The 15,107-nt window shown below is 41.9% G+C and overlaps 1 protein-coding gene across 8 annotated transcripts in view; it reads right to left on the minus strand.

The window, feature by feature from the left end:
* The window catches only part of CARMIL1 (capping protein regulator and myosin 1 linker 1), a 298,433-nt gene that overhangs the window by 126,007 nt on the left and 157,319 nt on the right, over positions 1–15,107 (minus strand). For all 8 annotated transcript variants that reach the window (XM_059399579.1, XM_059399577.1, XM_059399578.1 and 5 more), the window contains exon 12: positions 5,833–5,919. In XM_059399579.1, coding sequence (XP_059255562.1) covers positions 5,833–5,919 — 87 coding nt within the window. The remainder of the gene's footprint in view (positions 1–5,832; positions 5,920–15,107) is intronic.

A 15,107-nucleotide genomic window follows, 5' to 3' on the forward strand; every position in this document is an offset into this window, starting at 1 on the left:
GGTGACTGTGCCTCTGGGTATTGGGAGAGAGAGAAGAGACAGAAGTGCAGAGGGAAAAATATTTTAGTTCCGCACCAGGAAGCAGATCTTGGCTATCAAATTCAACATTTGTTAAGTGCTCGTAAAAATGTTTATAAAATGCTGGGGATTGGGAAAGAAATGTAAATGAGACCCATTCATTGCCCTTAAAAAGTTCAAAGACCATCAAGAAGGAAACTGAATAAACTCCAGCATGAAAAATCAGCACTGCACAAGGAATATGTATTCACTGCAACAAAAGCTTATCTAAGACCGACTGTCCGCCAGGCATGGGCTTTTGAGACCCTGGATCTGTGATGTTACCCTCGAAAAGACAGTGGAATGAGAGAGAGACGCAGTCAAATAATCATAATTCAGTGAGGTAGGTTCTAGAGGTAAGAGACAGGAGCTTGGCAATGAAGGTGGTGGAGATTTGATTGATGATGCTGGGTAAAAGGAACTTGCCATGGCCTACAGAAGGTTAATTTCTGGAGGTAACATCTTCAGTGGGTACCGTTACTGGTAGGACTAGTGTATTTTGTAATGGAATAATTGAGTTGCAAGCGTGGAGAATACCAGATTGTCTCCCATCAAGAAAATCATTTGTAAAATCCCTTCCTTAGTGAGGTATAACAAAGCTCAACAAATAAATTCCAAAATTAGAAGGTCAAATGAGTCTCGACAGGAAAAGGCTCCTTGACAAGTGTGGGCGCTTGGCAGTTGGCCAACACCTGAACAGAAGAAGCAGGAGAGAATTATATTCTCAGCTCAGCTTCCTGCCACTAAATCAGAATGAAGGACTTCCGCTCCCACCTCTGGAGCCCAATCCACGTGAGGCTTCTGTGAACAGGCACAAAAACAGCAGGAAAATACAAAAATATAGGATGGGAAAAAAATCAGGGCTCTCACAACTCAAACTCAGCAGATTCACATGCCATTCTCGATGCCGGCTGTCTAGTGATTGTGACCATGCTTCGTACTTATTATTGGAGTGTTTACAGCTGGAAAAAGGTGGTACCAGATGGCCTAGCACGGACGTAATCTGGCAACCAGCAGGATATTTACTAGAAATCCAGAAAACTATCATTTAGCTAACATCTGAGGGAGAGAAAGGGTATTTAGAGACAGTGGGGATGTCATGAGGAGATTTTTAAAAAATCTGTCTTGAATTAGGGAGCCATGAATATACATGTTTTCACAGAAGTAAAATACAAATGTTAGTCAAATTCAGCAAAAGATTAAAACTGCAATGTAATCTGAGTCGTTGTGAATCTTCAAAGCTTTCGGATACTACAAGAAAATCTGCAAGAACAACGAAATCCTTTAAGAAATTCTCCTTTTTATGAGGGAAAAAAAAAAAACCAACATTCCAAGACAAACATCTCTTAGGAAGGACAGTTTTAAAAATCTCATTAAACAATATTAACTCTCAAACCACAAATTTTAACGCATACAAACTTTGCGACAGAGGGAAGATAAACGTGACATGATGACCTTTATCTGGGAAGGGCATGGGGAACGTGGGTCTGTCCTCGCTCAGGAGGAAGCTGAGGATCTCTGCTCTGCCTGGGGGACCTCCCACCCTCATAACACCTGGAGGGACAGGGACATAGTGAGGGGTGGCACAGAGGTACCCCAGACCCCATGTTTGTCCTTGAGAGGATAAACGATCACCACATCCCTCTCTTTCTATTTCACAGTCATGAACAAATAAAATAAATAAATTCAAGTTGGTCTGCTCCATCTTAAAAAATGTTGGACCACACAGCACGGTGATTATAGTTAATACCGTATCGTATATTTGAAAGCTGCTGAGCGTAGATCATAAACGTTCTCATCACAGGGTAAAAGGAAATTGGAACTGTGTGTTGACAGATGTTAACTAGACTTATTGTGGTGATCACTTCACAATATATAGGTAGGAAATCATTATCTTGTATACCTGACACTAATTTTAAAAAGTTATACCTATGGAGCACATGATAAATAATTAAAATTTTTTTAAGGTTTCATTTATTTATTAGAGAGAGAGCAAGACAGAGAGCACAAGCATGGGGAGCAGCAGGCAGAGGGAGAAGCAGGCTCCTCGCTGAGCAGGGAGCCCGATGCGGGACCCAATCCCAGGACCCCGAGATCATGACCTGATCCAAAGGCAGAGGTTTAACCGACTGAGCCACCCAGGCGCCCAATGATTAATACTTTTAGTGTGTAGGGAATATATATAAATTAAGAAGGAAGATTAACATGGCAAATAGAAAGGTAACAAAGGATGGAAACTAGTAACTTCCTCCAAAAGATCAATGACCAAGAAACCGGAGGGTGCAGGGAGTGGGGGCTGGGGGAGAATTTACCTCAGCAAGACGCGAAGAAACTAAAATTCAAGTATCAGAACACTTGGAGGCGCCTGGGTGGCTTAGTCAGTTAACTGTCTGACTCTTGGCCGTGATCTCATGGGTCGTGAGATCAAGCCTCACCCTCGGGCTCCCTGCTCAGCAGGGAGTCTGCCTGAAGATTCTCTCCCTCTACCCCGCCCCCACTCGTGAACACTCTCTCGCTCTCTTTCTTAAATAAATAGATCCTTTTAAAAAATCAGGACACTTTTGCTTACATGCTTGTTAAAAAAAGAAAAAGAATAATATCCACGGGTAGTGGGAATGTGGATACTTGGACAAAGAACTCGGAGGACAACGTGACAACGAATACACAAAGAAAGCGTTAAAAAAAATGCTCGACCTTTGGGATTTAACAATTCCACTTAGAGAAATTTATCCTCAATGAGAAGGTAACAAATGACCAGTAATTACATACAGAAGTCACGTTAGCACTGTTTGCATTGCTGAAAAGGTAGAAACCCCACAAATGTTCACCAACAGCCCACTTAAATCAATTATGGGGCGTCCCCCGCATGCTGGAACAGCATATGCGGCCACTGAGAGCACTCACGTGTATGTGGTCACAGTATCCAACGCCGAGAGAAAGTTTACAAAATGGCAAGCATCCTGTAATACCATTTGTGTGTGTGTCTGTACGTGGGCAGACAGAACAACTATGCACAGACAGACAGACCAACTACATACAGACAGAAGCTGCATGGAAGGCAGGTGCTGGGCGTCAGCGGGGGCAGTCTCCTAATGGTGTGGCACAGGCATGATGAGTAACTGTGGCTCTCTTATTTATACCTTCCAGTATCTTCTAAATCTTTACCATGAATATACAATGCATTGATAATCGTCAGAAAAAGGTTTCTATGAAACTGATTTGCTGGAGTAGAGAAGTGGTAACGTCATTGGACGGCACTTAGCTTTGAGACCTGTGGACGGCTTCCAGCACCAGCACAAAATACAGACTCCTGGGCAAATGTGCCCCTTTGGGAAGTCACTAGAACGCCTAAACCTAACTGTCTGCGCGTCAAATCATGAGACTTAGAGGAATAACCCCAATTTCAAATCGCTCTTAGGGTAACTGTGTGGTGGGAATAAAGCAGGACTAGGTGACTGTAACAGGACCTAGGGACCGCTTTGCTGGTGACCCGCTCGCCTGTGACACATGCAGTAGGGACCCAGAACAGGCCAGGTGCCAGAGACGCAGCAATGGCGGAGGCAAAGGCCTTAATGTCCGGAAGCTCCCAGGCTAGGACACAATCAACACATAATTGGAAACAGGCTAAAGCAGAGGAATATGCAAAGTGCGATGGAACCGAGAGAAAGAAGCATCCACTTGTGCAGGGTGGGGTAGGAAAAGGCTTCAGGGAGGAAGGGGGACAGATGCTCAGTCTCACAACAGGGGCAGGACTCAGAAGGTCCAGGGAAGGGGACCCTGGGGTTGTCCGGGGCGGAAGGAGAAGCATGTGAACACACAGGACAGAGCAAGATGCGGACAGTGATGGTGGTGGGGCCCTTTTTGCGCCAAAGTGCACGGTGTGTACATTAACTCACTTTGTCTCACCACCTCTGAGGAGGTACTTTTTTTTTCTTTTAAAGATTTTATTTATTTGACAGAGCCAGAAAGAGCATGAGCAGGGGAGGAGCAGAAAGAGAGCCATAAGGAGACTCCGTGCTGAGTGTGGAGCCCCACGCAGGGCTTGATCTCACAACCCTAAGATTATGACCTGGGCCAAAATCAAGAGTCAGATGCTTAACTGATGGAGCCATGCAGGTGCCCCACAAATCAGTGTTTTATAAAATAAACTAAAGTAGGAATGCCTGGGTGGCTCAGTCGTTACATGTCTGCCTTCCTCTCAGGTCATGATCCTGGGGTCTTGGGATCCAGCCGGTCGGGATCCCTGCTCCGCAAGAAGCCTGCTTCTCCCTCTGCCACTCCCCCTGCTTGTGTTCCCTCTCTCACTGTGTCTCTGTCAAATAAATTAATAAAATCTTAACAAAATAAAATAAAATAAACTGAAGCTCTCCAAGAATATATATAAGGGGAGATGTGAGATAATAGAAAATACATATCTATCGGTCTCTGACCCCTATTTATGGAACAAAGTTCCCTAAACCCTCATAATTTCCAAACTATTAAGAGCACTGAGGGCATCTTTTGTTCTATTGAGATGACTGTGGCTGAGCTCCTGGAGGGGGCTGGTCACCAGGGAGACGCACCCATGATTAGAAGCTTCCCTCCACACCCATTCTCCAGGAAGAGGAGAAGGGCTGGAGACTGAGTTAATACTTGACCATGCCTATTGGAGAAGCCTCCAGAAAAATCCCAACAGAATTGGGGGGTTTCCAGGCTGGCCAACGCATCCACACCAGGAGGGTGACACAGCCCAGCTCCACAGGGACAGACACGCCTGCACTCAGGACCCTCCCACACTTTGTCTTATGTATCTCTTCACCTGGCTGTTCACCTGTGTCCTGTATCAGATTCTTTAAGAAACCAGCAAACACAGTATCTTCCTGAGTTCTATGAGCTGCTCTAGCGAATTAACCAAACGCAAGACGAGGTCTTTGGGACCTCCAATAACCGAGGCTGGCAAATGGGGTCTCAAGGATGGCTGGGAGCAATCTAATGGGTCTGAGCCCTTCACCTTCGGGATCTGGGGCCATCTCTGGGTAGACAGTGTCCGAACTGAACGAAATGGTGGGACACCCAGCTGGTGTTGCCGAGAACGGCTCAGTGTGAGGAAAAACCGCCATGGATCCGGGGACCAGGGGGAAGCGTTTGGTGTGAGTCAAGGAGACACCCAGGAAAGGGAAGCACAAAGGAGGGAAAGAAGTCTGGTTTCACTCTACAGGATGAAAGACTTTCTAAGCAGAATACAAAGCACGTACAAAGGCACAATGCACACAGGGATAAATCAAGCATTATGGGGTGCTGATGTGAAAACGTAACGACAGAACGGACAGATTTATGGAACAACCAGATACAATGAGAGGAGGGTAAGTGGAGTCAGCAAAGACCCTGGGGAAGGAAAGGCAATCTCCAGAGCAGGACAGAGCGGGCAGAGGTGTGATGTGACTGCCCAGTTAGGTTCACCAGTTTTCCATGCAGGAGACTATCCATGTGGCGGTGTTGGGGAGGGGGGGGGGGGGGGGGGGGGGGGGGGAGCAGAGGCAGGGGCAGCCCAGGTAAGCACTCCCCCACCCAAAGTCAAAAAGTTAAATACTCTATTTCAAAGTTATGCTCTATCCTGAAAGCATTTCACTTTAGACAACCAGAATTCCAATTACACCACTTCTTTCTCTTGTAACCATCAGAGTACTGTAATATGTACCCAGATACATAACGGAGCAATAATTCTAACTATTTAAGGTAGCACGGTGTAGCAGAAATATTACAGAAATAAAGCAAAGTAAATAACATATACTGTACCTTTAGGTGACAATGAGGTTTTAGATAAATTTAAATGCTTTAATCCCTTTGGGAGTTTGGCAAATTGAATACTTAAAGAGGACACACCTGAGAAAGGAGGGAAAAAAAGATTATTAGAATGTTCAACTTCTCAGAATTGCATTTGTTTTACAATGCCTGAAAATTAACTTAAATTTGATTCCAACTTAAGCGATCATTTTTTTTCTCATGTCAGGCTTTATTTTCTAATTATCTACCATCACACCTTCTTTTTTCTATTCTCCCTAAAGGATAGGAGAAAAGAAAGATTGCTTAATTAAGAATAACAATATAAAAACTTTACCATTAGAGATGTTTTTCTTTGGACTAAAGTGTTACCCTCTCCTCTACAGTCCTATTTCAAATGCAAATACTCTTAGGAAGAGTGGTATAATTGCTTCTTTTTAACCTGTGTCTTAATGAGTTGATCACTCTTCTGGGTGAGCAGATGCACACTACTTAATTATTGTCAAGAAAACGGTATATTGTTAACTCTTCAGATAACAGCTTCACCTTTAGTACATGGATTCTAATACTTAATTAGCTATGGCTAACAACCTCAGAGTGTGTTTAACTTCTTACAGGTAGGTTGTGCAACTTGAAAAAGCACAGTATTAAAAACCAGAGAGTCTCTAAATTTAATGACCAGACTGGGAGACTGAATACCAGCTTACTCACTCAAGGACTGCAATGAAAGTAAGCAATTCCTGTAGGTCGTTCAACCAGCTCCCTGCTACATGTGAGTTATCGCCTTCCCAGGGGCATGTTCCTGGGAAGGTTCCTGAAATAATATTAACCATATGGTCTCCGAGACTGATTCTCAAACTCCATGCACTGATACAGAATTACCAAGTTGGTCGCTGCCCTATCATATAACCCCCATGCTCTATACACTTTCTCAAAGTTTATCAAGAAACACCTACTGTAGTAGTTAAAGTGATAGTAGAGCACTAAACCTCTAGTTGGGTGTCTCCCCAAGGACGGTGGGTGTTCTGAGAGTCCCTATTTACTTCCCCATGTAATTTCCCAAGTAAGTTTGAAAATCACTGGATTAAATGATGCCACACAGGTTTGTTTATGTGAATAGTTTTTGAGATCTGAATATGCTAATCCATATTATTAATTACGAAGAGGGCACAGGCCTGGTATTTAGCTGATAGAGTCTTGTAAAAGAATATATAATTAATCAGTTAATAGGAACACAGGGAAAAGGGAACCATTTTAGAAATGTAATTAATCCTTAATCCAAAGGGTAGAAAAGGAGAAAAAAAGAACAACGAAAAAATGAGGAAGAAATAAAACAGACATACAGTAGATTGCTATACAAATAAATCAATAATTACAATAAATGTAAATGTTCTAAATAAAAAAAATGTCAAAAATGTATTATCTAAGCAAAAAAAAATCAGGTGCTTTCAAGAAACACTCAGAAATACATGTATTCAGAAGTGAACCTAAAAGCATGTAAAAAGTTATATGCGGCAAACACTAACCACAAGAAAATAAGTATGTCTGCAATAATATAAGACTAACATTAGATTTTAAGAGGCAAAGAGGTAAGTGAAACATTTCATTAATGAAGATGAAATCATTTTAAATCTGTATGGTCTGAATTACAGTCTCAAGATGTATAAAGTAAATCCAACAGTAACAGAAGGAAAATAATATTATCATATACACTATATATACATACATGTGTGTGCTACCTTGCAACAGTGGGAGATTTTTAGACACATCTCTGTCAGATGATAAAACAGATTTTTAAAAAAGGATATAAACACATAGATAATACCAAGAACACAATAAAGTGTTTGAAATATTTAAACCACTGTACCTAGTAACTGCAGAACTTATTTCTTCAAAGTACACATAGAGCCTTTATTTACCTAAAGCGACAATATGCTGAGCTTCATGAAAAGCAAGTCTCAACAAATAATATAGAGGAAGTTTCTTAACTGCTGTGAAATCACACAAAGCACATTCTCCAACTGCTACCACTATATGAAATTAACATAGGAATTATAGCAAAAAGAGAATTAGAAAATCCCCAAATCATTAGAACAGAAGCAAGGTATTTCCAAATAAAAAATGAGCCCCCCCCAAAAAAATCACAAAGGAAATCTTAAAAATATTTTTATTTAAATTTTTTTTTAAGATTTTATTTATTTATTTGCCAGAGAAAGAGAGAGCACACAAGCAAGGGGAGCAGCAGGCAGAGGGAAAAGCAGGCTCCCTGCTGAGCAAAGAGCCCGATGCAAGACTCCAACCCAGGACCCCGGCATCATGATCTGAGCTGAAGGCAGATGCTTAATGTTCTGAGCCACCCAGGTGTCCAAAAAAATATTTTTATTTAAATTTTTAAAAACTATGATATCAACATTTTAGGGATACAATTAGAGGCATGCTTAGAGTGAAATCTATAGACCTACTTATGTTACTAAAAAAAAAAAAAAAAAGCTGAAAACTATCTAAGTATCCATCTCAAAGTAGCTGAAAGAAAAGCAGCAAATTAATCTCCACTCCATCCCCATAAACAGGAGGAAAAAAAGATAACAAAGGGAAGAAATCCATTAAATAGAAAGCATCCATAAATAAGTAAATTTAATAAATCCTCTTCTTCAAAAAAACTAATAACATTAATGAGCCCCAGAAAGACTGTTTTTTTTTTGTTTGTTTGTTTCTTTTTTAAAGGAGAAAAAGAGAAGGATCAAATTATCAAAATCAGAAATAGAAAAAGAAATACTAGTAGAGATCCTACAGACATTCCAAATATAACTAATTTCCTAATAAAAAATACAATTTACCGAAACTTACATAAGAAGAAATAGATAATCTTGGGGTGCCTGGGTGGCTCAGTGGGTTAAAGCCTCTGCCTTTGGCTCAGGTCATGATCCCAGGGCCCTGGGATCAAGCCCCATGTCTGGCTCTTGCTCAGTGGGGAGCCTGCATCCCCCCTCTCTCTCTCTGCCTGCCTCTCTGCCTACTTGTGATCTCTGTCAAATAAATAAATAAAATCTTAAAAAGAAGAAGAAGAAATAGATAGTCTCAATAGTTTTTCCTCTATGCAAGAAAGTAAACCCATTATTAAAAACCTCTCCACAAGGAAAAGCAAAATTTGCCTAATATAAAAGAGTATATACTATACAATGCTATTATTTATGAAGTTCAAGAATAAATAGAGCTAACCTCTATTTATCATATCTATCATAACAGAAGTTCATAATAATTACCTTTTCTGAGCCGTAGAGGGCAAGGATGAAAATCACCAGCGCAAAGCAAGAGGGAAGACTGTAAAGCTTGTAAAGCACTGATGATGTTCTTTGTCTCGAGCTTGGTTTTCATGATGAGTGTTCATTTTGTAAAGAGTCAGTAAGATAAAAACTTGGGGTTTGTGAACCTTTCTGAATGTACATTACACTTCAATGAAAACTTTTACTTCCCAAAGCTCGGGCATGGGAGATAACAGAGGAGAAAATGGAGATGGCCATGGGTATGGTGATGTCTTTTTAATGCCTTTTTAGATGTGACACCAAAGGCAGGATCCGTGAAAGACTAACTGGTAAGCTGGACTTCGTTAAATTAAAAAAAGTTCTGTTCTGCAAAAGGCAACGTCAAGAGAAGACAAGCCACAGACTGGGAGGAAGTGTTCTCAAGGACTGATATTCAAAATATACCAAGAACTCTTAAAATTCAACAATAATAAACAAGCCAAATGAAAAGGAGCCAAAGACCTTAACAGAACTCTCAGCAAAGAAAGTACACAGACGGCAAACAGGCATATGAAAACGTGCTGTACACCCTAGTTCCCCAAGCAAATGCAAATTATGTAATGAGAAGATACTACTACCTACCTACGAGAACGGCCAAAATCAAGAACAGGGCAACACAAATGCTGGCAGGAACTTTCCCAACGGGAACCCATTCATGGCTGGTGTGAATGCAAAATGGCGCAGCCGCTTTGGAAGACAGTTGGTGGTTTCTTATAAAACTTAACATACAGCAACATGTGATCCAGCAATCAAGCCAAGGGTGTTGAAAACTACAGAAATTCTTGAAAAGTCAAAAGTATGGAGATAGCAGAAAGAGCAGTGATTGCCAGGGCTGGAGGATGAGGGGGTGGGGAGGAGGGATGAACAGGTGGAAGACAGGATTTCTAGGACAGTGACGATCTCCCGTGATACTGCAATGGTGGCTCCGTGTCATCGCGCATCTGTCCAGATTCGCGGAATGTGCACTGAGAGTGAATCCTAATGAAAACTATGGACTTGGGTGATGATGAGATGCTAGTGCAGGTTCCTCCATGGTCAGGAATGTACCATGGGGCGGGGCGGGGCTGTCACTGATAGGGAGGGAGGCTCTGCCTGTGTGAGGCAGGAAGGATACGGGAAATCTCTCCATCTTCCTCTCAATTTTGCTGTGAACCTAAAACTACTCTAAAAAAAATAAATAAATATTTTTCAAAAATCAGGTATGGATTTAGGAAGGGTATCAGATTCTCGCTTTTAAATTCTGGTAAGAGTTATCACTGCCTACCCATGACCAATTCTTTTATATGGTTTTTTATCTAGCAAGGCGTATGTTATGATGATGTTTAAAAACAAAACAAAACCAAACCCAAACCTATATCCCATGTCTTCAAATTATGCTGAAAATAGATTAGATCAAAGTTAAAACCTACCACTCAACTTCAAATCCGTTGTGCTCAGACTGACTTGAGTTGTTTAGCTTTGTGGAGAAAAGGACAATTTTTACATTTTCACGCATTTCTTTGGTGGCAGACATACCTGTCAGACCATGTAAAACCCTAAGTGCCTATAACCAGATGCAAGGCTGGAGAGGGACAGTCATTTAAGGTCCCTGAAGATACCACCTGGGCTTTCATTCCTTAATCGTCAACTATCTTTAAAAAAGGAAGGAAGACAAAAAGGAGTAAATGACCCAGCATTACTTTTCTCTGGAAATTGAATGATCACACTGTCAACAACAAAAGTAATAAAAAGCAAAGCTCCTGAGCCAGAATGAAGGTGAATAAAGTCATGGTTGATATTTATGTAAAAGAAAAGAAAGTAGGAAAAATGTAAACAGAATAAAAAGGAAAGCAGATTCACACGGATAAAAGATGGTCTGTTTCAAGTACTTTCTACCAAATTTCCAACGAAACTTCTAGTTTCTTTCTTTCTTGACAAAATATTTTGACTTCCTAGGCATCCACAAGTCCTAAACATATCACATTTCTTCTTAAAAGAAACACCCGTGCTAAGTACTAACACAAGAAAAGGCAAAAATAGGGTCAACACCGTTTTTGTTTGTTTTTTTACATAAAAGCACTAAATTGATTTTGTGTTGTTGTTGCTGCAGTGTAATTGACATAGAGCACCCTATCCTATTGGCTTCAGGTATACATCATCACGATTCAGTACATTCACTGATCTTTGAGAAAAGGTAACAGATTATTACACAAAGGGTCCTCTTCCTCTCTGGCAGACTTCGGAAGCGTGGTCTTGGCCCACATGAATAAATTAAGGGTGGCTGGCTGCCAAAATCTCAAGAAAAACAACAAAAAAAAAAATCACCTGCCTGGTACATTCTGGAGCCATTTACTCAGGAGTGCCAGGGAACAAACCAACCATCGAGAAAACATTCCCCCACCAGCAAAGGATAAGAAGAGACTTTTCAGCTTTTGGCTAACGTTCTTTAATTCTGCCCCCCAAAATAAAGCAAAATATAGCCCTCGGAGCTGTGAATTAAAACAGAATTTATCACTAGACACTTTCATTTGGAGACTTTACTAAATGGATTACCCTACTTGTGATTTTTTTTTAAGTATGTGTCAAATCTAGAAGAAAAAATGACTTAATTTCTATTTCTCCTTTCAAAACAAAACTACCATGGCTTCCTCGGCTTCAAAATATTTATGCCTCATAAAAAAAGTAATTACAAAATGGTTACTAGTATAATTTGCCATCCGATGTTATTAACTTACAAAGATCAGAAATGAAATTTGACATTGCACACTTATCCTATTAATCATTCATGAATTCAAAAGCCTATAGTAGTATCACATAAAATTCTAGCACTTGGATATTCTAGAATCCGTATGATACACAAGCCAGGCAAAAAGATTTAAGGAGGTCCTTGTTAATTGAAGGTATCAATATTAATAGCTTAACAAAATTCTGCACATGGTTCTAGCGAGGGGATGTGGCTAAACAAAAGGCGTCCTTCTTTTCTGGCAGAGAGCACAGAGATTTGAACTTGGTGGATGTCGGAACACGGGTAACAGTTAAAATCTTTCCATTCCCAGTAACTCCTACGGCTCCCCTGGAAAGTTCAGAAACACTAAGAAACGTGACTAAACGAAATCCAGTGCAGCATTTCCATTTCAAAAATAAGGCCGAGGAGAAAAGATTCAAGACCTAGAAATATAGGGGGCGACTGTATGATATGTTGGGTGCCTGGGTGGTTCAATGGGTTAAGCTTCTGCCTTCAGCTTAGGTCATGATCTCAGGGTCGTGGGATGGAGCCCTGCATTGGGCTCTCTGCTCAGCAGGGAGCCTGCTTCCTCCTCTCTCTCTCTCTCTCTGCCTACTTGTGATCTCTCTCTCTGTCAAATACATACATAAATAAAATACATAAATAAAATACATCATTTAATCCTGAGAACATCTCCATGCACTCAGTGTTATTATTAAAGAGGAAGAAACCAGAGTAGCTTCCTGAGCCCTGAGTCATATACAGAACTGCTGAATCACTCTGTTGCACAGCTGAAACTAATGCGGCAGTGTATGGTAACTCTACTCGAATTAAAACTTTAAAAATAAAGATGAGGCAACAAACACAGAAGTTGGGTAACTTGTCCCAGTTAATTCAGCTGGTTAAGTGGCAAAGCCCAGAACTGAACTCGAGTCTTTTGACTCCAGAACCCACTGGTACACACTGGCAGATAGGAAAGACAGAAAGCACCAAAAAACAAACAAACAAACAAACAAACAACCCCCCAAAAAACAAACAGAAAAAACAACAACCGTTAAGTGGCAATTCTAGAATCTGTTTCCCTTGTCTTATTCAGCTCAAACCAGATGGTCAGGGGGAAAAAAAATCTGGGTGCTTCAGGTCAACATGTCCAAAAGAAAAACATTTTGACACAGCATTCCAAATCATCTTTAAACAAAATAATCCACTTTAGAACAAAGTGAGGGGAAGAAACGGACAGACATTCCTGACAAGGCTAAGACCATAAAAATGAGGCGAACGGGGAGGGACGACTAGGAAGAAGAGAACATGGGGTTCGGGACGACTGAGGAAGTCCAGCACGTGGGAAGAGCTGCAGTCTCCAAAACTACGCAACTATCACCCAGAAAGTCGTGCTGGATCCAAAGGGTCAGTCACAAGGAAGTGACCGAAAATGCCACGGCTCAGACATGGGTCAGCCCGAGGGTCGAGCACAGCAAGTGGATCGAGCTGAGCTGGAGCAGAGATTCCCAGAGATTCTTAAGCCTTTTTTCTACCGTGACCCACACACAGACCCAGACTTGACATCACAATGAAGGAACCTCATACAAAAATAAATACATACACATATATTAGAAAAGTAAAACTGAAGTTTTCCCAAACAAATGCACTCTAACATATTCTATTCTTGTTTTTTTTTTTTAAGTTTTTTTTTTTTTATTTACTTGGGGGGTGGGGAGGGCAAACGCAGAGGGAGAAGCAGAGGAGCAGACTCCTCACTGGGCAAGGAGCCCAGTATGGGACTGGATCGGACCCGGAGCTCAAGACCTGAGCTGAAGGCAGACACTTAACTGCCACCCAGGTGTCCCTGGTATTTTCTATTCTGTTCTATTCCTTCCTCTTCTTTTTTTTTTTTTTTTAAAGAAGGCTCCATGCCCAGCATGATGCGGAGCTTGAACTCCCCACTGTGGGCTCAAGACCTGAGCCGAGATGGAGTGTTGGACGCTGACCGACGGGCGACCCAGGCGCCCATTCTTCCTGGCTCCCGTGCCTGTCATGAGCTATGAAACTGATTTCATGACCTGCTGGTGGGTCTTGACCTACAATCTGAAAGCACGTCAGGAGAGAACTCCGAGAGCCAGCCAGGGAACGGCGCTGGGCCCACAAGCAGAAGAGCTCGTGTGTGCGTGTGGTCTGTTCGCTGCCTGTGCGTCCCTCCCGCACGAGAGAAACAGCAGGGCCCCTCAGTACCGCTCACACGCACGGCACGCTGCTTACGAATTCACACGCGAACCGCCTTCACCGGTGCCCTCCACAACAGAAGGCTGTCTGTCCTTCGTACGAAGTGTGACAAGGAGACGGAGCGGTCAGGAACAGGAATGTGCTGCATCGACGTTCGTATCACAAAGCAAGGAGCCAAACCTGCTCTCTGAGAGTTTCCAAACAAGTCCCTGAGAGGATGGTTCAGGTACAAAATCAAATTCCACCTGGTGTTGAAATTCCTCAGAATTCTGGGCTGCTAAATGATCTTGCGCTTCCTGGAGTTTCCTCGGTCTCTTTTATACAACCTGCGATTCAATTACACATTCTTTCCCCCACGCTTTTTACTGTTTTCAAACATTGAATCCCGTCATCGAACAGCTCAGGAAAAAAGATCATGAAATATTGTGCCTGGACTAAAATTCTTATAAATACTTTACACTTAGTTGGATTTCTTGGGGAATTTCCATCCATGGGCAAGAAAAACTACTGAGCACCTTCAGACATTTAGCCTGAAATTTAAAAAAAAAAGAAAGAAAGAAAAGGAAAAACCTAGAAGAATATACACAATTTGTGTTCCAGAGGCTCAGCCTCCAAGTGAAGGGAGGAAACGCGGTGCTGGCAGCGGTCCGAGGACACTGGCAAACAGGTCCATGAAGGAATCGAGAAGGGGCCGGAACAAGGAATGCTGCAGTTTGAGACAACATTTTCAGGAGCGTCAAAAAGAGTGTATGGGAGCAGACACTGTATCGGGGAATCGGTATGCACACACGACATGGAGGCAACTGTCCTTGGAACGGTCTGGGGTTTTAGCTCCTGTCCACGGACTGCCAGTCGATGAAAAGATGTCAAATCGTGTCTCAGGGGTAGGACTGGGGGGAACAAAAGCCTGGAAACGTCCTGTTGGAGCCCACGCTCCGATATACAAGACATCGCTCTAAACTTTGCCACAACATTCAGTGCAATTAAACAGCTACAGAGGAGAATTAAGCGCAAGTCAAACCTAATTTAAAGGAAGTATGTACTGATCTTGTCCGAGGTCTGAG

This window comes from Mustela nigripes, chromosome 5 (assembly GCF_022355385.1).
Source record: "Mustela nigripes isolate SB6536 chromosome 5, MUSNIG.SB6536, whole genome shotgun sequence".
Classification (NCBI taxonomy): Eukaryota; Metazoa; Chordata; class Mammalia; order Carnivora; family Mustelidae; genus Mustela; species Mustela nigripes.